The sequence below is a fragment of the Orycteropus afer genome, unplaced genomic scaffold (assembly GCF_000298275.1).
Source record: "Orycteropus afer afer isolate SDZICR_OR568_19922 unplaced genomic scaffold, OryAfe1.0 scaffold00048, whole genome shotgun sequence".
NCBI lineage: Eukaryota > Metazoa > Chordata > Mammalia > Tubulidentata > Orycteropodidae > Orycteropus > Orycteropus afer.
Genome location: NW_006921635.1, coordinates 940,600 through 965,023, shown reverse-complemented (window position 1 = coordinate 965,023; position 24,424 = coordinate 940,600). Strand labels below are relative to the sequence as shown.

The following is a 24,424-nucleotide window of genomic DNA, read 5'->3' as shown; positions in this document are numbered from 1 at the left end:
TGAGGTAGATGCACTCCTTGGAGAGAACATTCATGGGAGAATAGAAGGGCTGTTTATGCACAGGGAGACAGCTCAGGGAGCAGGAGTGCATGGAGGGATGGACACAGGGAAGAGGTACTGTCGGGAGGAAGTGGGAGGGGAGCTGTTGCATTGGGGTAAATTGTAGTCAATGTCATGAGACAAAATGTATGTGAACTGCTGTATAGAAAGTGAACTCACTCTGTAAATTTTCACCCAAATTACAATTAAAAAAAAAAAAAGAAAGAAAGAGCAGTCCCTGGAGAGCGACATCATGCTTGGGAAAGTGTGTGGTCAGTGAAAAAGAGGACGCCCCCAATGAGACAGCTCAACATGGTGGCTGCAGTGATGGGCTGAAGCACAACGGTTGTGAGGCTGGCGCAGGACTGAGCAGTGCTTCCTTGTGTCGTCACAGGGCCTCTGTGAGGCGGAGCCAATCACAGGGCCTCTGTGAGACGGAGCCAATCACAGGGCCTCTGTGAGGCGGAGCCAATGCAACAGAATCCACAACAACAGAAGGCAACCTGTGGCTCTTGCGCACTTGAGGTGTGGCCAGTGCAACTGAGGAAGTGCATTTTAAATTCAAGTCAAGTGCAGTTTAAGTAGCCACACTAGGCTAGTGGGTACCTCACTGGACAGTCTGGGAAAGCGGTTGAGGGCAGCAACAATGCAGCAGGGAGGCCACCTGGGAAGGGTCTAGAGTCACCGAGGTAAGAGATGGTGGTGGCTTGGACCACAAGACGGCAGTGGGGATAAGAGAGAGGAAGGACTTAGGGCTAATTCTGGAAGTAGAGCCAACTGGGCTTAGCTGATGTCCTGGATTGGGGGAATCAAGCTGAACCCCAAGCCTCTAAATGGAACAAATGTAGTGGGGGTGTCTTGGAGACTGGAACAAACAAAACCCACCAAAGATGCCAGAGGAAGTTTTGCAATAGCACCTGTATCAGATGAAAGCTCACTCCACCAGCCAAGAGGACTGACAGAACAATGGGACCATCATAGTTTCTCTGGTCCCGGGAGAGGGGAAGAACTCTCTGCCCCAAGCCTTATCCTCTAGCACACATCAGTAGTGTCGTCAGCGAAAGAATGCCCCTCCCAAAATTGACCTTGTCCTAAGCCCCCAAACTGAAAATCCTTACAGAAGCAGACTGCCACATCTTTGTCCCACGGAGTGACTGGTGGGTTTGAACCACCAGCCTTCTGCTTAGCAGTCAAACACCTTAGGCACTAGGCCACCAGAGGTTCTAACTAGATGACCTTAAAATAAGGACAGTATCCAAGTGGGTCCAGCATCATCACATGGTTATTAAAAGTTGAAGAGATAGAACTGAAGCCACTCCCGGAGATCACCTTTCAGTCACATAAAAGACAGGCCTATGACACCCGGGAGGAACACACTTCTCGGAGGAGTCCACTGTACGTGACCCAAAGGACAGCATTAGCTCAAAAGCAAAGTTAAGAAGGCAGGAAGGGGCAGGAGACCCCAAGTGGAAACAGGGAGAGAGCTGACATCCTGTGAGGACTGCAGCGAATATCACGGGACAATCTGGGCACAAATTGCTGAGTGGGGAACTCATTTGCTCTGAAAACTTTCCCTGAACCACAAAAATATTTAAAAACAAAAAACTAGAAGAGGGAGGCAGGAGAAGGAGCTATGACTATAGAGGAGATGGAGAGAGGCTCTGGAGATGGACAGAGGGGGCCACAAGCCAAGAAAAGCAGGGCCTCTACGCCACAGGGGCCTTCAAGGGGAACGCAGCCCTTGATTGCAGCCCGGATAGTGTCAGACTTCTGCCCTCCAGAGCTGGGAGATAATAAATGAGTGTTGTTGCAGCACCCACTAATACACAATTCTTATCTTTCCACTGCCCTCCTTATCTGCAGCCTAATGGGATTATCAAGAGTTCAGAGGGGAGCAGATAACAATACTGACATACCCAAGCAGATAACAGGATGACACACCCGCACTCTGGCCTCCCCATCACCCATTGAGGGGGTGGGGGTGGGAAAGGGCAGCACTTACCGAAGCGGCAGGTGCTTACATTCTGGATCCCAGACTCCAGGCACGGGCAGAAACCCTCGTTGGGGGGGTAGACGGACCCGTTGGCAAACAAGGTTGGGGGGGCCACAAAGCGGTAGGTGGGGATGCCTCTGAACACCCCTGCCTCCTTGTAGACCAGCTTCATGGACCTGTGAGGGGCAGAGATGCAGAGAGGTGAGCCCCAGAACCAGGTGACTGCCCAACGCAGCCCCCATGCACCCACTTCTCTTCACCTGCAGGGCCACCAACAGGGTCACTGGCCCTTACCTCTTGCTCTGGGAACTGTCTGCCTGCCTGAGAGCTGCCCTCACCCTGCCAATCAACTCCCTACACCAGCTGGATCTTTGAAACAAGAGCACATCCCTCACTCCCCTGCTTAAACCTGTGCCTGTTTCCAGTGGAGCGAATATAATGTCCGACGTTCACCACGGCCCATGAGGTCCACAGGGTCTGGCCCCACCAGTTCCTGGCTCCCCTCTGCTTACCCCCTCAGCACTTCTCTTCACACTAGGGGCCTCCTTGCTGTTCCTGCCTCAGGGCCTTTGCATCTGCCGCTCCCTCTACCCGAATGCTCTTCCCTCCAATCCTCACTCAGACGTGGCTTCTTCAACAGGGTCTTGGTCCGGCTGTCACGTGCCCAGGTACCTGCATCACTACCCCCACACACACACTCTCATTCTTCACCCTCCATCCGTTCCCCACCTGCGCTTTCTCAAAACCTCCATTTTGAATATGGACTGTGGATCAGACCCAGTCTGTCCAATACAGTGACCACAACCGCATGTGTGTGGCCCTTGAAATGGGCTTCTCTGAGTCAAGATGGGTTGTAAGCGCAAACCACCAATGAAACCAGCTGCTGTGGAGTCAACTCTGACTCATGCCAACGCCGTGTGTGCCAGGGCAGAACTGTGCTCCACCAGCTGCTGGGGGCCGACATTCCGGAGAGATCAGCAGGGCTTCCTTCCAAGGCCCCTCTGGGTGACCTCAAACCAACAACCTTCCAGTTAGCAGCCAAGCACGCTAACTACACCAGTCACGGACGCCACAGTAGAAATGACACAACAAATTTCTGAGACTTAACACAGCAGAAAAGATGCAAAATGTCTCTTTGACAGTGTTTTGCATTGATTACATGTTGAAATGAGGACATGTTGGAGCTAGTAGGTCAAGTGAAATATATTGTTAAAATTCACTCCATCTGTTCCTTTGTACTTTTGCTTATAATGTAGCTACTAGCAATTTCTAATTACACATATAACTTGACTGTACTTTCCTTGGCCCTCACCAAATCAGACAAGAGTAGCCTATCAGAGTTCAAGTTCCCCATGTCGACAGCTATAGTGTGCTAACGTCAAAACTATCCTTGTTTTTGCAAACACATGCCCAAGTATCTAGGCGTAAAGGGGCACGCTGTCTCCAGCTGACTCTCAAATATTCAAGGGAAAACGCACAAAGAGCGAGAGGCGGGAGATCTGAAAGCAGACGGGCAAACAGACACAGCAGGGGGATGGGACAGAGGGCACAAGGGAGCCTCTTGTCCTTTTCACGCAGCTTTTCTCTAAATCTAAAGTGACATTAAAAAAGCAAACCCACACGGAGCACAGGCACTTCTCTACTTTCTCAATCCCTCTCGTTTATTATCTGCTGACAACCTCCCCATAGGACATCAGTGCTCAGAGAAGGGAGACTTTGCCTGCCATGTCCCCAGCACAGAGGTGAAACTCAGTTTGCTGAGGGAAGGCAGGTAAGCCAAGGGTCACAACAGGTAAGTGCCAAGCAAAGGATGTCCCCAGAATGACCAGGCTGCACAGAGGACAGGGTAGCACCCGGAGAAGGGGTCCAGGGGCTGCTCTGCGCTAGGTCCACAGGCTGGGGCCACGGGTCTGTTAGCCCCGAGCACTGTGGTTAACCCTTCAAGGCTTGACAGCTGGAGGTTCAGGGCCTGCTGGGTGATGAGAGGCATGTCTTAGCCCCCAAAATGGTAATCAGGGCAGCTGGCCAAATGGCGTGGGAAGAGAGCCCCTCCTGTCTTCCTTACGCAGCCCCCCGCTGCCTTGATCCATTCCTACCCTCCACCCTCCCCACCAAACTCCCAGGGGCCGCTCTTTGCACAGAAGCATCAGCTGTAGGAGTTTGGCTCTCCGTGGTGGAAACAAAGAAAATTCAAGATGGCGCTAGAAGGGCTAGTGAATAACAAGGGCCCCAAGCACTCTCCAAGCGCCAGGAGAAAGGAGCCTGCTGGTACAAACAGTTAAGCACTCAGCTGGTAGCTCCGTAAGAAGGGTTAGCAATACAAACCCACCGAGTGGCTGCTCAGGAAAAAGGCCTGGCCGCCTGCTTTCACGACGATGACGGCCATGAGTTGGGGTCAACTCAACAGCACTTAAACCAGCTGCTGTCGAGTCAGCCCGGACTCCTGGCGCCCCCAGTTGTGTCAGAGCACAGCCACACTCCTGAGATGGTCACGGGTGATCGCTCAGAAGCAGATGCCCAGGCCTTTCTTCAGAGGGCTTCTGAGTGGGGTCAAACTCTCAAGCTTTAACCGTTAATGGCTGCACTGCCCAGGGCCTCCCCGAGCGCCGTGAGCCGCAGAGGAAGCTGACGCCCACTGAGCAGGAGGTGCAGAAGGCTCCGTCTGAGCGGTTACCGGCAGGCCTCAGGACTGTAGAACTCCAGCGAGGATTCGGGACTCATGAACGGCGCCCACATCTGTCCGGAAGTTCCGTTAATCATGTTGCACTGGTCGGAATGCCAGAAGCTGACCTGGGGAGAAGCATTCAGACATGGCCAGTCAGGACAGCCAGGTCTCTGAGACGCTCTCTGGTGTCCCTGCCTGACTGGGACCTGCAGCATCACGCGCCGAGGACCCTGGCGTGGACTTTGCTTCTCATTCCCAACATTGTCCCTCCACAGAAACCAGGGCACTCGGCGACAGGGCGTGCACAGCGGCGGCAGACAGTGCCCACTGCCGCTTGCCACGCCCTTGTTGACTTTGCCAGGCCTCAGTGACCTCGTCTGTCAGATGGGCATGTCCCCCTCTCCAGTCTGCATAGAGCAAGAACACAGGGGCTGGGGAGTGGGAGGCAGAACAAGGACACGGTCATTCGCCACACAGAACGTCCACAGACATGCTTACAAACAGATCAAGTTGAGAAATGGTGCGATAAAACGTTTCACATTATAATGGGGGTCGCCAGGAGCTCTCAAAACACAATGGATCAGAACAGTTTCTTTAGGAACAGACATGGACAGGATGAAGCGACTTGTCACTTTTGTACTGTTGTTGGGGGCCCTGGTGGTGCAGTGGTTAAAGCGCTCAGCTGTCAACCAAAAAGTTGCCAGTAGTTCAAATCTGCTAGCCAAGTACAGGAGAAAGATGAGGCCATCTGGAAAGACTGACAGCCTTGTAGACCCCGTGGGGCAGTTCCACTCTGTCCTCTAGGGGCGCTGTGGGTCAGAATGGACTCCATGGCAGTGGGTGTGGCTTGGGCTTTGCTTCTGTGAAGATTGACAGCCTTGGAGACCCTGTGGGCAGTTCCACTCTGTCCTCTAGGGGCGCTGTGGGTCAGAATGGACTCCATGGCAGTGGGTGTGGCTTGGGCTTTGCTTCTGTGAAGATTGACAGCCTTGGAGACCCTTTGGGGCACTTCCACTCTGTCCTCTAGGGGCGCTGTGGGTCAGAATGGACTCCATGGCAGTGGGTGTGGCTTGGGCTTTGCTTCTGTGAAGATTGACAGCCTTGGAGACCCTGTGGGCAGTTCCACTCTGTCCTCTAGGGGCGCTGTGGGTCACAACAGACTTGATGGCCATGGATTTGACCAAACTCTTATTGTTTGTTGGGTGCCTACAAGTGGGTTCTGACTCATGGCGACCCCACGTTTCCAGAGCAGAACTGTCTGACAGGATTTTCCAGGCTGTAATCATTATGGAGCAGACCACTAGGTCTTTCTCCCACGAAGCCACTGGTGGGTTGGAACCGCTGACCTTTCAGTTAGCAGCCAAGTGTCTGACTCTTTGCACCACCAGGGCTCCTTCCTCCTGTGGTGCTTTTCCCACTCTGACCACTCCGCCACCAGGGCGCCTCGATAGTGGCCATTAGAATGGTTGTAGGTAGTGATCTTGCCGCTGTGGGGTACAGTCTGCCCCAGCCCCCAGAGTCCTTACAGATCTGAGCAGCGGCCACGGAGGGGCGGCCATACCGCTTACCGTCTGTTTCATGCACAGTGAGGAAAGGCCCCTGAGACGGAAAGAGCAAGCTGCAAGTCAATACACAGTGTGGATCTGCTGATGTGCAAAGACAAAACCGCCGTATTTCTGTGTGGACATCAGCTTGTGTGAGTGGATAAAGACAGACAGGAAGACATGCCCCAGTGATACCTGAGGGTCTCCCCTGTGGAAGGGTGGGGAGTGGGGGAGGGGGGTAAGGTGGTATAAAGGTGCTTTATGGAGTGCTCCATGGTTTACTTTCAAATGTGAATGTCTTCCTGTGTTCCTAGCAGAGGATTTTAAAAACATCCTCATAAATTCAGAACCAGTGGAGGAAAGGACTCTATTCCTGGCATTACCCTGTGCTCAGGAAGTAGTAATTGCAGGAAGTAGGTCGTAATAAGTAGCTGTACTGGGTAGTTATTGTTCTGCACTGTCCCCAGAGGTCGGCAGTGAACAGAGTTTCGTGGAGCTTTTAAAAAACTAAACCAGACCAGTTGCCATGAAGTCAGTTCTGACTCCTGGCGCCCCCGTGTGTGGGAGCAGAGCTGTGCTTCACGGGGTCTCAGAGGCTGACTTTTCCCAAACTGATCACCAGGCCTTTCTTCTGAGGTGCTCTGAGTGGACTCGAACCGCCAACCTTTTGCTCAGCGGCTAAGGACTTCCCCGCTGGCATCACCACAGGTAAAATCCTGCACCAAGTGTTCTTCTCCCTCAGGTGTCCCTGCTTCGGGACAGATGTCACCCACCCTCCTGAGTTTTAGGAGAAGACGTGGAGTGGCCAGCCCAGAGGTCCTCCTCACCCTGGCGTCCCGTCCCCCAGCCCTCCCTCTCACCTTACTGAGCCCGTTCCACTTGTCCACCAGGTGGATCCTGCTGAAGTTTTTGACGCCTGTGAACACGGTGAAGAGCCCGGAGTCGGAGTTGTTGAGCTGCAGAGAGTAGCAGAGAGCAGCGTCATCAGGCCCACGGGGTTGGGGAGGGAGGGCCCCCGTCTGCCCACCAGCCCACCCGTCCAGTTCCAGGCTGCGCCTCCCCCTCCACTAGGAGGGCAGGGACCTGGTCGTCTCGTCCACTGCTGCCTCCCAGCAGCGAGGCATCAAGAGTGAAGGAGAGCTGGGGCTCCCTAGGGCATCCCACCTTCTCTCCCTCGTCAAGGGGAGTCCAGCTCTCCTCCCAGTACACGGTAGGCACAAACCCCCCCCACCCGACTCCAACCTAAACAAACGCTCTGCCACGGGACCTCTGGCCAACCAGCCGAGCCGCCACCTTGAACCACAAGGTCATCTGGAATGTGAAAGCGTGCCCACCCAAAGATGACAGGGCAGAGAAGCAGGAGTCTTCACTGTTCTTGGAGGCTGTTGAGTCCATTCCGACACATGGCGATCACACGTGCGTCAGAGAACTCAGCCCCAGAGGGTTTCCAAGGCTTTCGGAAGTAGGTCTGTCTTGGAAGGAGGCTTTGAGCGGGTTCGAGCTTCCGCTTTCAGCTGGTAGTCAAGCATTTAACCATTTATGCCACCCACCCAAAAGCCACACCCACCGCCAGCAAGTCAATCCTGACTCACAGCGACCCTGTGGGACAGAGTAGAACTGCCCCGTATGGTTTCCAAGCCTGTCAATCTTTACAGAAGCAAACAGTTTCATCTCTCTCCCACGGAGTGGCTGCTGGGTTCAAACCACCAACCTTTGGGTTAGCAGCCAAATGTCTTAACCACTGCACCACCTGCGGACCACCCCGGCACGCCTTAGAAGTAGGAATCTGGGTCCCCTAAAGGTGTGGTCTCACCAGCACAGAATAGCTCACCTCTGTACTGTTACTATTCTGGGGGCTCTGGGATCTGTGTTATGTTCCTGAGTGATGCAAACAGTTAACTGCTCGGCTGCTGAATGAAAGGCTGGAGGTCTGAGTCCATCCAGAGGTGCCTCGGAGGCAAGCTTCCGAAAAATCATCCAGTGGGAACCCTACGGCGCACAGTCTCCTCCGACACCCACAGGGCTGCCAGGAGTCGCAACCAACCCAACAGCAAGGAATCAGCCCACGGCTTGGCGGCAGCGGCTCTGTGTTGTTCTTCTCTCTTTATGCTAGCGACTTTGTAGTAACTTTCACTCGCAGAGCTCTGCAAAGCTCACAAAGTGCTTTTACAGAACCATGGCGTTACCCCAAACTTGCCCAATATGCCCTCACGCTCAGCCTGTCGTCCTGATCGAAACGTTTTGAATCACAACCCCACACGCCCGACAGCTGACAGCGGATTGGCAGAGCTCAGATAGAGGGCTGCGTCTGGGGCAACACCTCGTCCAACCTGTGGCTGATGGCGTAGAACAAAGCCAAGGGCCAGAGGTCAGGGGTCAGACCCTACATGCAGGGGCCTAGCAAGGGTAACGGGGTAATCTCCTCCATGTTGCGCCCACACCCCAATTTCCAGATGATAGCTTCCAGACGATGTGTCAGCAGAAATGCCTCCCCTCTCTTGTCCAGCTTCTCGGTCAAGTGCCTTTCATACCTGTGACGCCTCGCAATGTCGTCCCACACCTCGTCTGGTGCCTCCTTAGCCTTGCGCTGGGGGAAAACGCCTCCCTCTGCCCACCCCTTGCCACACCTGTGTCCACCATCCTTGAGGAAGGAGGTTGGGCTGTACGGGTTAACAGAAACTGCTCAGTGGTGCCCCCTGGAAGTGGCGCCCAGCGCATGTGCCCTAACTGCCTCAGCTCAGATGCTCCTACGTGAAGATGCTCCTACGTGGCTGTGAAGGCTAATCACTGCCCCTTCCAGGTTACCAGGAGCCTGACCAGGAGGAATCTGTGACCCGCCTCCCCAGCCTCCGCTCCCCTTCTAGACTCAGCCTCCAGTTTTCGAAGCTCAACTTCAGTAACGTCAGCTGAGTGCTGGATCAAGCTGCACCTGAATTCATCACTACTTTTCAGTTCCCTATTTTGCGTGAGCCAGTTTGGGTGAGGCTGTGTGCCATTTTCAACTCACAGCCCATAGATTGCCACCAACAGCCAGTGCCAGAGCAAGCTGGTAGCCCGGTCTGCAGGCTGTCAACAGAGCACACACACAGGCCCGGCACTTACCTCAGCGAACAACCCGAACTTGCCCTTGAAGGGGAACATGCTTGGGAAGTATTTATTGATGAGGTTCACGAGGGGGTCATCGTAACCCCACATGATCTCGCCAACGGTGCGGTTCATGAAGGCGCGCTCGCCGAGGGTGCTGAACGCCAAGGTCATGAGCATCTTCAGGCTCATGGGCTTGTTCTCCATCATCATGGCCGCACCCTGCAGGCGGGGGCGGAGTCACACAGCAAGCAGTCAGGGACTGCCAGCGGTGCCTAGACCCCGGGCTGCACAGAGCAGAGGCTTCACCCACGCCTGCCCCACACGCTGCAGACCCAGGTAGGATGTGCCAATCCGGCCCCCACCCAGCGTTTGCTTTAGGAGACTTTAGGTTTACAGGTTGGAACGGAAAAGAAAATGACATTGGCTAGAAGTTTCCAACCAGACAGGTGGACACACCATGGAAACACCAAACTCATGGGGCATTGGACACAGCCTGGATGGAGACGGGCCTGACAGCTGCCACATTCCACCCACCCAGGACTGCCCTGGGCAAGGGACGAAGACCTGGGGCTGAGGGGCGTGTGGGCTGGCACGGGCCCCGAGGCAGCCTCACCAGGACCAGGATGTTGGGCATGACGATGTAGTCGCTCTCCGAGCCGCGGGACCTGGCTGGCTGGAACCGGAAGCTGCGGTACTCAAGGAAGGACACGGTGTCGTTGTCGTTGAAAGTGATGTTACTCTTATGTCTGAACTCCCTGCGTGGGGGAGAAGGGGTGGGTGGGCTGCCACCCTGGGGCCAATACCAGCCTTCCAGCTGGGGCCCTGGGATGCTCACAGCATCTCCACCTTAACTCAGCCAAGGCACAGCTTGGCTACCTCTTCCGAGCCTTTGCCTCGTGCCCGCCCACCACAGGACCCAGGCCACCACCCAGCCGGCTGCTGCTGCCCTCCTTCCCTCTGCCAGGCTCAGAGCCACCCCCTCCTCTACTCAGCTATGCCACAGCCTCCCATCATGGAGCCCCGGGGACCACACCAGCCTCCAACCGTGCACCCCTGCTTTGTCCAGGGAGGCAGAGTAGGACAGGGGTTGCAGCATGCACCTCAGAGTCATAAGCCAGGTGGCTGGGGCTCAGAGTCTGTCTCCAACTCTCACTACCTCTTACGGGTTGAACTGTGTCCCCAGAAAAGATAGTCCTGATCCCGGGTCCTGTGAACATGACCTTGTTTGGAAAGAGGGTCTTGGCAGGTGTAATTAGTTAAGATGAGGTCATTAAGAAAACAACCAAACCCACTGCCATCAAAAAAGAGTTGATCCCAACTCACAGCAAGTATCGAGGATAGAAGAGAACTGCTCCATAGAGTTTTCAAGGCTGTCATCATTATGGGGGAGCTCTGGTGGCACAGTGCCTAAGGCATCTGACCGCTAACCAGAAGGCTGGCAGTTCAAACCCACCAGCCACTCCTCGGAAGGAAGACTGGGCAATCTACTTCCGTAGAGATACCACCTCGGAAACCCAAGGAGGGGTCGCTATCTGCCACATTTTTCTGCCACAGAGCAGCTGGTAGGTCTGAACTACTGGCCTTCTGGTTAACAGTCAAATGCTTTAACCATTGTGCCAACAGTGACCCTCTGTTAGGCTGGGTCCTCATCTCTTTATGACTGGTGTCTTCATAACAAGAGCAGAAGAGACACAGAGACAGACAGCTGGGGAAGATGGCCGTGGGAAGACAAAGCAGACACTGGAGTGAGGCTGTCACACTTCAAGAAACTGCAGGGACCACAAGAAATGGGACGAGACGAGGAAGGGTCTCCCCTAGATCCTTGGGAGGGAGTATGAGTGTACCCACCCCTTTACCTCAGACCTCTGGCCTCCAGGACTGTGAGAGAGTAAGTCTCTGTTGTTCTCAGCCACCCCATTGGAGGTACTGTTAGAAGCCCCAGAAAACCAATGCACTATCCATGCCTCGGTTTTCCCATCTATAAAATGGGAATAATAACAAGCCCAGCTTCATGCTGGTGTTTAGAGGATGAAATGAGGACACTCTCTTGTTTCATTTCGTTCTTTTAAATAATTCTTGGTTGGCAGTTTTTTTTTTCTTTCAGAGTTTTATAGGGGTCATCCCATTGCCTCCTTGCCTGCATGGTTTCTGCCAAGAAATCAGAGCTTAGCCTTATTGGTTCCCCTTTGTAAGTGACATTTCCAAAACCAAAGATAAAGAAGGAATCCTCAGAGCAGCTTGGGAAAAACGAAATGAGGACGCCCTTTTGACCCCATCAGTCACAGCTATTGGTCCAAAGGTTTCAGAGATAAACACGGCCAGGCCTGGGGTCCCATCCCACCCCTGCTGCCAGGGACGGTCAGCCTCTGAGCCCTGAATGCTTGCCTGTTACACAGGAATGATAACAGGGGATGGTGTGAGGACTCCATGAGTTACAGCACTCAGGAAAGAGGCAAATCCACCCACATCAGGTGTCCAGCTCGTGCCGGGCACACTGTCTTAATCACACCTGCCTAACTGCTTCGAGTGCCTCATCAGACAAGTGTCCTGATAACCCCATGAAGAAGACACCATGCTGTCATGATCCCCATTCTGCAGATGGACATACCGAGGTTTGGACGGAGCAAAGTCACTTCTCTAAGGCCACATCCAGGTACAAGGCCACCCTGATCACCCTGGCCTCCCTGCTGCTTCACAGATCACGCTCTTTCCAACCTCAGGACCTTGGCACATGCTGTTCCTGCTGCCGGGACCCCTTTCCCCATGGCTCCCTCCCTCACACAAAAGGCCAAGAAGCCTTGTCAGATCACCCTACTACCACTCACTGTGGACACACACACAGACGCATGTGCAAAGGCTAGACCCTTACCCGGCTGGATTTTTCTAACACTTGACACTCACTCTCTGACATCCTATCATTCGTTAATTTCCTCAGTTATTACCTGTAGCCACCCTGACCCTGAATTAATGTGTTGAATAAATGAATGAATGATCAAGGCCGAGCTGTTGGCTCAGGTTTGGGGAGGAGGTCCCTGCTTGCCTGGAGTCCAGCCCTGGGTGTGCATGTGTGTCTGTGTGTGACACACACCCGCCACCCAGAGCCACATCACTGTGTCTCACGGACCCACAGAGGACCCTCCAGCACCATCCCTTTCCCCTGCGATGCATGGTCTGCTTCTGGAACAGCCTCGGGGGCTCAGCCTGGCAGCCCCATCCTCAATCTACTCTGAGGGCCAGGGTCAGGGCCACCCACCTGGGATTCTGGGCCCTGATCTCAGCCAGCTTCACCTGCCCACGTCCTCACCTGCACAGACCCTCACCTGTGCATGGGCTCACCTGTACACATAGGGCCCGCGCTCCTGCACCTGTGGCTTTCCGCCCTTCAGGATCTCTTCGGGGTTGACCACGTGGAAGAAGTGGACAGACAAGTAGAATGGGACGGGAATCTCTTTCCACATGTTGAAGGACAGGCTATTGGGGTCAATGCGCACATTCTGCAGGGGCGAGAGAAGCAGGTCAGTGGGGTGCACCATGGGTGCCCGGCCCCCCACCATGCACTCCCAGGTGGGACCTTGGGGACTGAAGGTGGAGGGAGTGCCCTTCCCACACACTGCCCCACTGCCCAGTTTACAGAATTAAGAGTGAAGTTGACAGGTGATACATTCACAATTTTTTTTTTTAATTTGTCTTAATGATGACAGAGAATGCTGGTCAGGGGACTTGGCAAATGGGGGCCCCAACAAGAGAGGTGCTGCCAGGCGACCGCAGCTTACAGGAATGCAGGCTCTTTGCAGCCAAATGCGGTCACTCAGTCATCCACTCACTCATTCACTCACTCTCATTCACATACTCATTCACTCACTTGCTCATTTATTCACTCACTCATTCACTCATTCACTCATTCATTCATTCTTTCTCACATTCACTCACTCATTCATTCACATGTTGATTCACTCACTTGCTCATTTGTTCACTCACTCATTCATTCACTCACTTACTCATTCATTTATTCACTCATTCATTCACATATTCACTCACTCATTTATTCAGTTATTAATTCACTCACTCACTCATTCATTCACTTATTCACTCACTCATTTCTGCATTCATTCATTCACTAACTCATTCATGGAACAAACAATGCTGAGCGCCGACTAGCTGCCAGGCACTGCTACAAAAGCTGCAGGTAGGACAGTGAACAAAACAGACCCCAATGCCCCACCCTGTACGGAGAAAGACAGGCATCAAACAGTGAAGGTAACAGCTCTGCTGTGACGGGGAGGGGGAACAACGCAAAAGGGGAAAAAGATTGCAGTTTTAAGTGGGATAGTGAGGTGGGGGAATGTAAGAAAATAAACACCAATGAAATAAATAGAAACTAAAGTGGGAGAGGTGAGAACTGTGTAGATCCCCAGAGAGGAACCTTTGCAACCAGTGCAAAGGCCCTGGGGCAGCGACTGCTTGACGGGAGCTGCAGGGCGGTGAGGACCCAGGGTGCCTGGGGCACAGTGCTTGGTGGTGACAAGGAGATGCAAATAGCAGCTTTTCATGAAGAGCCAGAAATATGCATTTATGGGAAAGCTCCCAATTTTAAAAAAAAATTTTTATTGTGATTTGGGTCAAAGTTTACAGAGCAATTTCATTTTCCATACAGCAGTTCATACACATTTTGTCTCATGACATTGACTGCCATTTCCCACAATGTAACAGTTCTCTTCCCACTTCCTCTGCATAGATACCTCCTCCCTGTGCCATTCCTTCTCATGCCCTCCTGCCCCCGGAGCTGTCCCCCTGTGCATACACTGCCCTTCTGTTCTCCCAAGGAGTGTATCTACCTGACGTAAGTGCACACCCCATATGAAGGTGAAAGCTCCCAATTTTCAAAGCTCAGCAACAACTTATTTTCTTGAAAGGCCTGGAGCCCACCCAGCGAATGTGCCCGTCAGAGATGTCTGTGCTGTAGTGGATCACTTTCATATGCAAATGAGGTGCTTATAGCCCACCAAAGAGACTGGATGGTTTGCTAATAATGCAAATAAGGTGCATGGCACCCAGGCCCAGCCAAGTTGGCACACAAACTTAACTACCACAGAGTGGGATCATACAAATAAGGTGTACGGATCCCTAATGACTTCTCAGTTTTGCTACCCAGTAGGCTTAAAATAAAATAAGAAGCTCTGGTAGCCTAGTACCTAAGGCACTTGACTGCTAACCAGAGGGCTGGCGGTTCAAACCCAACAGCCATTCCTCGGAAGGAAGGCTGGGCAATCTACTTCCGTAGTGATAGATACTACCTTGGAAACCCAAGGAGGGGTCACTATAAGTTGGGTCCATCTTGACAGCACACAACAAAGCAACAGGCTTAAAGTAAGCCATCCCAGAAGCAAAGAGATGGGGGTGAAACATGTCCTTTGAAGCTGGGATCCTGTGCTGAGAACCTCCTAGACCCAGGAGATGGAGGGAGAGGGCTGTAACACCTGAGATGGCAGGACGCATCAAGAAGCTGAGGCTGAACAATAGCAGCAGAACCAGAGACCAGCCCAAGACAGCACCGTGGCTTCCTGGCCCACAGCACAAGGTGGTTTCACTGCGCATGCCGATCCACACTGCGAGAGGGCCGGACGGCTTCGAGACAGCTATGCGCCTTCAGGCAGGAGGCTTCCTGGTGAAACGGGGCACCTCTGGGCACTTGGCAGAGCTAAACGGCTTTGCAACACTAGCCCGAGCAAAGCAGCGGCTGGGCCAAGTGGCCACCAGGCTGAAGGCCAGAGAGTGGTGTGCCTGCAGGTATGGCTGAGAAGAGGCCACTCTGAGGAAGAACTGTAGCCTGAGTCGTTTCCGATCCTGAATTGTGACCTGGTACTTCTGTAATAAACCTCCTAACTGTGAGAATGGTCTGTGAGCTCCGTGTGGCCACTGCAATGAACTGTCGGACCCAGGAGAGGAGTAGAGGGTGTTATGAGAGGGATGGCTGCTGCCAGAATTAGTGAAACACATGGAGAGAGGAGGTGTATCTGACGTGCACGTCCTAGGAATCAGCTTGGAGCTGATGCTAACGATGACTCTCTCCCTTGGGACATCAGAGGAGGTCCAACGCTCACTCTCTGGCTTCCCAGGGGTACGGCACATCCCCCAACCTGGCCTGGCTGCGTCATCAGCCTCCACCAGGCTCACAGCCCCGTTTCTCCCAGGCCCAGCTCCCTGCCCATCAGATAAACACACACAGGCCAATGTCACAGAGTGAGGTGGCCCAGCTGGCTCACATCACCTTCCAGCTTCTTTTGGATACGGCCTTCCAAGACAAGGACAGCCTCCCCCACTGTCCTCGAACAGCCAGGGCCGGCAGGCAGAGACCCAGGAGGTGGTGGGGTGTCTGCGCAGATCTGGAGGTACTGGGCTTCCAGCACCCCCGCTAGGCCAGCTGGGCCAGCAGTCACCTCTCTGAGCCTCAGTTTCCCCGTCTGAACAATGAGGGGAGAGCCTTGGCAGCCACGGCTGTGTCTTGTTTGACCTACACGGCACTGAAGTAGGACAAGCTGAATTCACCACCGAGAATCAAACACGGGAGATTTAACATAAAGGGCAGACTTCAGGCTTCTCATGCACAGAGTTAAATCAGCCACCAGACCCTTGGCCCACGTGCCACCTCCTCAGGGCTCCTCCAAGGTGAGCGGACAGGTGGAGCCGGCCCCACACCAGCTTCCACAGGGGAAGTCGGCGGTCCTGCACTAAGGACGTCACACACTGGCGTGCCTGGTCTTCCCAATGGGAGAAGCCGAGGTTCCTGGGGTGGAGGGACACCCTTGTGGCTCTGCACACACACAGAACTGAAAAATGCTTATGTTTTTATTAGTGCCTAAGGCATTGACTGCTAACCAGAAGGGTGGTGGTTCAAACCCACCAGCCCTTCCGCAGAAGCAAGACTGGGCCATCTACTTCCGTAAAGATTTATTGCTTCGGAAACCCAGTGGGGGTGGCTACGAGTCAGAACTGACTCCATGGCAATGTTGTTCTGTTTTGTTTTGTTTTTTTATGTGGCACTGACCACGCACCAGGCACAGCTCTCAACGGTCACACATTTTACCTTATTCCACCCTCACATAAAAGAGGCAAATCCATTGTCAGCCCCATTTTATAGATGGAGAAACTGAGGCGCAGAAGGCTCGTAAGCTGCCAGAAGCCCCACAGTCAGTGAATAGCAACACTGGGACTTGAACCCGGAAGACAAGCCCTGAACTCTTCTGCTGGCTGGCACCAGGGTGCAGTGACCACACCCTCCTGGACACTGTTCCCTCCTGGGCGCTGAGTCGACGGCGAGCTCCTGGGTCAGGGAAGGGGCCGTCCATCTTTGTTCCCTTAGCACCTGCACCACCATCACAGCGGGCAGTGTGGAGAAGGTCTAGGAGCCAGGTGGACAGGGTGGGAGAAGGACAGTGGGCGCTGCGGGGGGTCACACACCCCTCCAAATGCAGGGGCTGCTACTCCTCTCCGACCACCCAGTATCCTGAGGGCCCATGGGTAAAATTGTTCCAGATCTTTCCGTGTTTCAAAAGCTACCAGAAATCTGGATTCCTCTAAGACATCACCTAATGGATTAAATATTGGTAATACTGAACAGTTTAAATATTGTTTTTCAAAATCTAACACATGCATGAGCCATGACCACCCCTTTGTCAAACCTATGGAAGTCTTCATCAGCGCCAGCAGATGGAAGGAGGGGGTCACAGCAGAGTAAAGTGAGGCCCGGCAAGGGCTCCCCTCAAGCCCCAGCAGTGGGTCTGACAGCAAGCGTGTGACCTTCGGGCTCCACAGGGCTTGGCCGGCAGAAGTCAGCCCTCACCCCGAGGCTGCCAGGAGACCTCACACATGATGGAAATCCTCAAAGTCTTTCACATGCTGCCATACACACAGGTCCACGGAGAGGAGGCCAGGGGGTGGCACCCCATCCCCCGTGCCCCCAGCCTCACTCACAGAGACACACACAGGAACTGGGGTCCCCTGCCTGGCTTGCCTCTGCTGGTGAAAACATGACATGAAAACCCAGCATCCATGAGCAGATGATGGAGAGACAAAATGTGGTCCCACGACAGAGACTACAGGCACCCCTCATTTCACAGCCCTTCACTTTACTGAGTGTCACAGATCCTGCGCTTTTTACAAGTGGAAGGTTTGTGACGGCCCTGAGCCCAGCAAGTCTGTGGCCGCCATTTTTCCAACAGCACGTGCTCACTTCCTGTCTCTGTGTCCCATGTTGGTCATTGCCACCATAATTTTTCATCACGTTGTTGCACACTTTATAGACTGCAGTCTAGAACAAACATAGCTGGCATATGCACTACCAAACCTGAAATGCATGTGACTGGCTTTATAGCGACAGTCGCTTCGCTGTGGTGGTCAGAGCGGCACCCACACTATCTCCAAGCTAGGCCTGTGCTCGGCCATAAAGAGAAGTGAAGCACCCACCCACGTGGCCTCCAACCTTCAAAACATGATGCCATGACAGGCGGCGGGCGGATACTGTATAAACCCACTTATCTGAAACAGGCAAATGCAGAGAGACCAGGGCTGATGAGTGGTTACTGGGGGTTGAGGGGGAGGTGAAGGCAAGCATTAGGGGCCATGGAGTTTCTGGTAAGGGGGATGGCTGCACAGCCCAGGGGGGTAATTACTGCCACTGAACCATACACATAAAAATGGTTGAAAAAGGCAAATGTTGTGTTTTATATATTTTACTACACCAAAAAAGGAGCTCTGGTAGCATATTGCCTAAGGCACTTGACTGCTAACCAGAAGGCTGGTGGTTCAAACCCACCAGCCACTCCTCGGAAGGAAGGTGGGGCAATCTACTTCCGTAGTGATATGGCCTCGGAAACCCAAGGAGGGGTTGCTGAGTCGGGGCCAACTCGATGGCACATACCAATAACAACACCAAAAAAGTCATAACATAAAAATAAAACCAGTTTATCGCTGATTTTATATGGAAAGGAAAGAGACCTTGGATAATCAAAGCAATACTGAAGAAGAACAAAGTAGGAGGTCTCACACTCCCAGATCTCAAAACCTACTCTACAGCCACAGTAGTCAAAGCAGCCTGGTATTGGTACAAAGACAGACACATAGATCAACGGAATAGAATTGAGAACCCAGAAATTGGTCTATCGACACATTCAGTTGATCTCTGACAAAAGGCAAAAATCCATTCAACGGGGAAGAGATAGTCTCTTTCATAAATGGTGCTGGCAAAACTGGAGATCCATTTGCAGAAAAATGAAACAAGATCTGTACCTCCCACCACACACAAAAACTAACTCCAGATGGATCAAAGACTTAAATGTGAAACCTAAAACTACAAAGTTCATCAAAGAAAATATAAGGGTGAGCTTAGAGGCCCTAATTTATGGCATAAATAGACTATCAAGCATAATCTAAAATGCACAAACAACAGAAGATAAACTAGATGACTGGGACCTTCTGAAAATTAAATTCTTATGTGTATCAAAAGATTTCTCCAAAAGAGTAAAAAGAGAACCTACCAATTGGGTAAAAATATTTGGCAATGACATATTTAAAAAGGGGCTGACTTATCTCTAAAATTTATAGAAAACTCCAGTACCTGAACAACAAAAAGACAAATAATCCAATTAAAAATGGATAGAACTGATATGATGAAAGACGAGAACGGATCCATTCAGGAAGTCCAATGAACCCCAACAGGATAGAGCCCAAAAGAAAGTCACTAAGACATACCATCATCAAACTCACCAAAACCAAAGACAAAGAAAGAATCCTGAAAATAATATGGGAAAAACAAAAAGTTACCTACAAAGGACAACCAATAAGACTAAACTCTGATTTCTCAGCAGAAACCATGAAACTAAGAAGGCAATGGGATGGTATATGAAAACCCTGAAAGAAAAAAATTTCCAACGAAGAATTATATACCTGGCAAAACTGTCCCTCACATATGATGGTGAAATTAGGACATTTCCAGATAAGCAGAAATTAAGGAAATTTGTTAAAACCAGACCAACCTTACAAGAGATGCTAACGGGAGTCCTTCAGACAGAGAACCAACAACAACCGACCATTAACACACGTGATGACCCAGACACCAACCCAGTTATGGAAGTATCCAAAGTAAAATAAACACTCAGGATTGTAAACAGGGAACCAGAGACATCAATTGGCAAATGAGGACAACTACAAACTGAATAGGAGCTCTGGTGGCGTAGTGCCTAAGGCATTTGAGGCTAACCAGAAGGCTGGCAGTTCAAACCAAGCAGCCACTCTTCGGAAGGAAGATTGGGCAATCTACTTCCGTAGAGATACTCCCTCGGAAACCCAAGGAGGGGTAGCTATGAGTCAGATCTGACTCAACGGCAGTGAGTTTGGTGTTTGGTTTACAAACCAAAGAGGAAAAAAAATACTGTAGTTATAGAATTTCTAAAGGGTGAGGAAGTCAAGACAATTGGAAGACAGAACAGACTGTTCTAAAGTTGAGAGAGAAAAATAAATCATAGGGCAACCTCAAAGAAAATTAATAAACCTTCACATCAACATAAAAAAAGAAGAGAGGCACAGATTTAGCAAATGCTAAAACAACAGCAATGAAGATAATAATAACAAAATTCACAAAGTAAGTTCAGCACAGAAAAATGTAATTCACAGTGGCACTGAGGAAGAGGAAGACAGAGAGGTGTGTGGGAGGTATAGACAACAAAGGTGAACCCTTTTGCATGTACAGTACTTTGTTGTCAGTGATGGCAAGCATTGATCTACAGGTGGACAGATGGGTAGACAGGCTGATTGATTAGTTATGTCTAGGGATGGGGTAGTGTGACCATGACCATGTATAGGGTTGGCAGACAATATTTCTATAAGCGTATTTGCTGTAAGAACGTTCAATGTATAGTACAGCTGACAACAGACAAGGTTGTGGTGACTTCTTGGTCACAGCCAGCTACCCTGAGGGAGTGAGTAGTTGGACCTGTGGGCTCAGGACCACGGTCACAGGGGACATCAAGCTCAACTGGCAGAACATACTACACAAAAACATTGTTCCACATCCTCCTTTGGCGAGCAGCGACTGGGGTCTTAAAAGCTTGCAAGCAGCCACCTAGATGCAACAGTGGATATCTCCTCGTCCAGAGCAAAGAAGAATGAAGAAAACCAAAGATGCATGGAAACAATTAGTCCAAGGGACTAGTGAACCATGTAAACCTCAGTGTATATGACCCTGAGACCAGAAGAACTAGATGGTGCCCGACTACCACTGTCAACCACTCGGAAAGGGATCAGTGTAGGAGATCCTGGATAGAGTGGGAAAAAAAAATATGGAACAAAACTCAAAATCACAAAAAAAAAAAAAAAAAAGGAGCAGGCTTATTGGTCTGATAGCACCTAGTGAAACCCCCAAGACTATGACCCCCTAGTCACCATTCAGGCCTGGAACTGAACTCACTCCTGTGGCTTCCAGCCAAACAAAAGATAGGCATATAAGGTGAACATTTATACCAGGTAGGTGCACCCCTTAGAACTACCAATCAGGGGCAGTATCTGCACAGGGAGATAGCACATAGGGCAGGAATGCACAGGAAAAAAGGGAAGAGGTAACCACAGGGAGGAAGTGGGAAGAGAGCTGTTATATCACGGGGATTGCAATCAAGGTCATGAACAAAATGTGCATGAACTGCTGTATGGAAAATGAATTTGCTTTGTAAACTTTCACCCAAATCACAATTAAAAAAAAAAAAAAAATGTTCCTTCTGTTGCCTCCCTTCTTGCCGCAAACTCTCCAGCCGCTCCTCGGAAGGAAGCTTGGGCAATCTACTTCCACAGGGATACTGCCTCGGGAAGCCAAGGAGGGGTCGCCGTGAGTCAGATCTGACTCGACGGCAGTGCGTTTGGTTTGGTTTGGTTCCTTGGCCACACTTCCCCAGCCAGGCCAAAGAAGCCTCAGAATCCCCTTGTGTTATCCCCACCCAGGTGCTGGGGAGAAAAGGTAACCAAACCAGCAAGTCACCAGACACAGTCTCTGTTCTTTCAACAGAAGGGCTGTGGAGGCTCTGGGGTGCCGTGACTCCATTCAGCCTCACCCCCTCACAGGGGATCTCTGGACACCCAGCTCAGTCCCTTCCATCTGAGTGACCATGAAGAAGTCACGGAGCATCTCTGGGCCTCAATTTTCCCATCTGCAAAATGGGTATGATGACAGCCCCACCTCACAAGCCACTGTGAGGTTTAAACGAGTCTGAAAAGGTAAGTGCTTAGCTCAGGACCCAGCAGGCTCAGGGACATACAGAAAGTCAGCTGTGCGGCCACCTGGTATGGAGTGACCCCTCCTCCTGTCCGTCGCCCCACTCCCACCCCCTGGGTGGGGGTGGACTTTGCACCGGTGTTGATCACTAGGGTAACTTTCAATCACACCAAGCCCAGAGACATCTGAACCAGGCAGCTGATTAGATAAGAGCTCTGGGCTGGCAAAGCTCATGGCCTTTTGCTTAGCATAGCTGATTCTGCCCCCACCGTCCCAGGTCAAAGATCTTGGCCCTGGAACACAGAGATTGTGTGAGAGGTCTGAGGTAACCCCTTGCTGGACACCACTCCCTCTCACCCGGCCAAACAGATCCTTTGACTCCATCCGTGAAGCAATCAGGAAGGCTGCCTGAAGGAGGGGACATCTGAAACCAGGTAGTGAAAAGGGAGAAAAGATTGAAAATGTAAAGGATTTCATTTTACTTGGATCAAACACCCATTGCAAGAGCAGTCAAACAACCAAATGACGTATTGCATTGGGCAGATCTGCTGAAAAAACACCTCTTTATTTTTTTTCTCTTTTTTTTTTTAATTTATTGTGATTTGGGTGAAGGTTTACAGAGCAAATTCACTTTCCATACAGCAGTTCACATATACTTTGTCTCATAAGAAAAACCTCTTTAAAGTGTTCAAAAGCAAAGATGTCACTTTGAGGACTAAGGTGTGTCTGACACAAGCCAGGGTGTTTTCAATTGCCTCATATGCCTGCAAAAGCTGGACTATGAATAAGGTAGACTGAAAGAGAACTGGTGCCTTTGAATTACAGTGTTGGCAAAGAATATCGAATATACCCTGGACGGCCAGAACACATCAACCCGTCTCAGAAGAAGTGTGGCTGGAACACTCCTCAGAAGTGAGGATGGTGAGACGGTCTCACATACTTGGACATGTTGTCACCAGGAGGGACCAGTCCCTGGAGAAGGACATCATGCTTATTAAAGGAGAGGGTCGGCCCAAAAGAGGAAGGCCCTCAGTGAGACGGACGGACACAGTGGCTGCAACGCCGGGCTGAGGCACAGCGATGATCGTGAGGCTGGCCCAGGACCGGGCAGTGTTCTGTGGCACATAAGGTCACAAAGAGTTGGAACCGACTCGACAGGACCCAACAACGGCAACAACGTTGGAAACCAAGTGGGATGTGGCCAGGAAAAGAAGACGGGGAAGACCTTCCTGACAGAGGCCAGAGTCCGTGCAAACGCCAAAGGGCTCTAAGAGCACAACTTGACTACATGTCACTCAATAACAAGTACGTTTTTTAAATGAAGGCATGTGGGAACGATCTGAGTGTCAGATACACAAACTGCTAAATACCCACACTCCTCAGCAACGAACGGATGAACACGTGGATGGGCCCAAAAGCATTGTGGCAGAGAAAGCGCCTCCCGTGCCAGCCCATGCTTCCACCCAGGTGCTTTCCCCGCTCCCAGCACGCCCATCCACCAAGTCTAAAGTCTCGCTCATGCAGGCCACCTCCTCCACGAAGCCTTCAGGAATGACCTCGTCCTAAGATGAGCCTGCTCTGACCTCCTGTTAGGATCCCAGCTCACTCATCGCACAATCTCACACCTGAGTGAGGAGATGTGCTAGGAACCTAAAGATGCAAAGATGACCGAGTCAGGTCCCCGCTCTGAGAAGCCTGGGGGGAGGAGAGCAGAACCTCCCATTCAGCCCTGGTCAGGGAACCAAACGCTTCCACCTACCTCACCTCATTCCATTCTCAACACCCCATTTCAGAGACTGCAGACACCGAGGCCTAGAGGCTGAGTGCAGCTTTAGGACCCACGTCTAGGCCCGTGACGCCCGCTCCTCTCTGAGACCCTCCCTGCTGCACTCAGGGCACACAGCAGTTTCACAAACAAGTCACTAGCTGCTCAGGGCCCGGGATGGCCAAACCCAAGTCCTCCCCCAGGGCACCCCCCACCAGATGAGACAAGAGGCCGCCCCCTGTGTCAGGCCCAGGTCCCGGGGCAGGATGGGCCCTGTCCACTAGGGACAGGGCACAGTCACTCACTACACCCTGAACCCAGAGCTCAGGAGTGCCGTGGTCCAAGAAGGCGTGTGGCCTCGTCCCAGCCTGGGATTCCAGAACACCATGCTCTTTGCCCCAACTTCCCTTTAAGAGCCAAGGGGAGGAAGAGCAAAGAACAGCTTTCCCAGGAGACCCCAGCACGTGTCACCCAAACTCAGAAGCAGGGTTATTCCTAACTCCTCACTTTCCCTCCCATTAGCCCCCATGCAGATCACAGCCCTGGAGATCCATGGGGTGTATCCACTCTGTCACATGGGGTCACGATGGGTCAGAGTCGACTTGACACTCCCTGCAGCCACGCCCACCCACCTCCCTCTATGAGCCGCCTCCCGCCCGCTGTGTCAGCCACATTGGCCTTGCTGTCCCTCAGTTTGCCAGGCAACTTTTTGCCACAGGGCCTTTGCACCGACCACTGGCTCCTCCTGGGGCATGCTACCTGCCCAATGTCCACACAGGGAATCCCTCTCTTCTCAAGTCTAAAGCCACATTAGAACATGCTTCTTTCCGTCAGCAATACTTACTGAGAGTCCACCGCATGTCAGGCTCTGTTCAGGGAATAAAATGTATGTAAGACTGCAAAAACGGCAAGGAGGCCACATGTTCTGACCTCCTCTAACCCTCCAAGAGGAAGACAGGATTACCAGCAGTAACCCAAGGCCTATTCCTGCCAGGCCAGACATGCTGCCTCCCTCCAGCCCTTTCACCAACCGTTCTTCCCAAAGCACCCACTACCTCTCTCCTGGGTTCGATAA

The 24,424-nt window shown here is 52.0% G+C and overlaps 1 protein-coding gene across 1 annotated transcript in view; it reads right to left on the bottom strand.

Moving 5' to 3' along the window:
- Positions 1 to 24,424, bottom strand: part of SCARB1 (scavenger receptor class B member 1) — a 73,050-nt gene that overhangs the window by 20,176 nt on the left and 28,450 nt on the right. Inside the window, exons 2-7 of the mRNA XM_007938110.2 lie at positions 12,665 to 12,822; positions 9,942 to 10,083; positions 9,344 to 9,547; positions 7,102 to 7,197; positions 4,707 to 4,822; positions 2,042 to 2,208 (exon numbers count right to left, since the gene is read on the bottom strand). Of these exons, the coding sequence (XP_007936301.1) occupies positions 2,042 to 2,208; positions 4,707 to 4,822; positions 7,102 to 7,197; positions 9,344 to 9,547; positions 9,942 to 10,083; positions 12,665 to 12,822 (883 nt within the window). The remainder of the gene's footprint in view (positions 1 to 2,041; positions 2,209 to 4,706; positions 4,823 to 7,101; positions 7,198 to 9,343; positions 9,548 to 9,941; positions 10,084 to 12,664; positions 12,823 to 24,424) is intronic.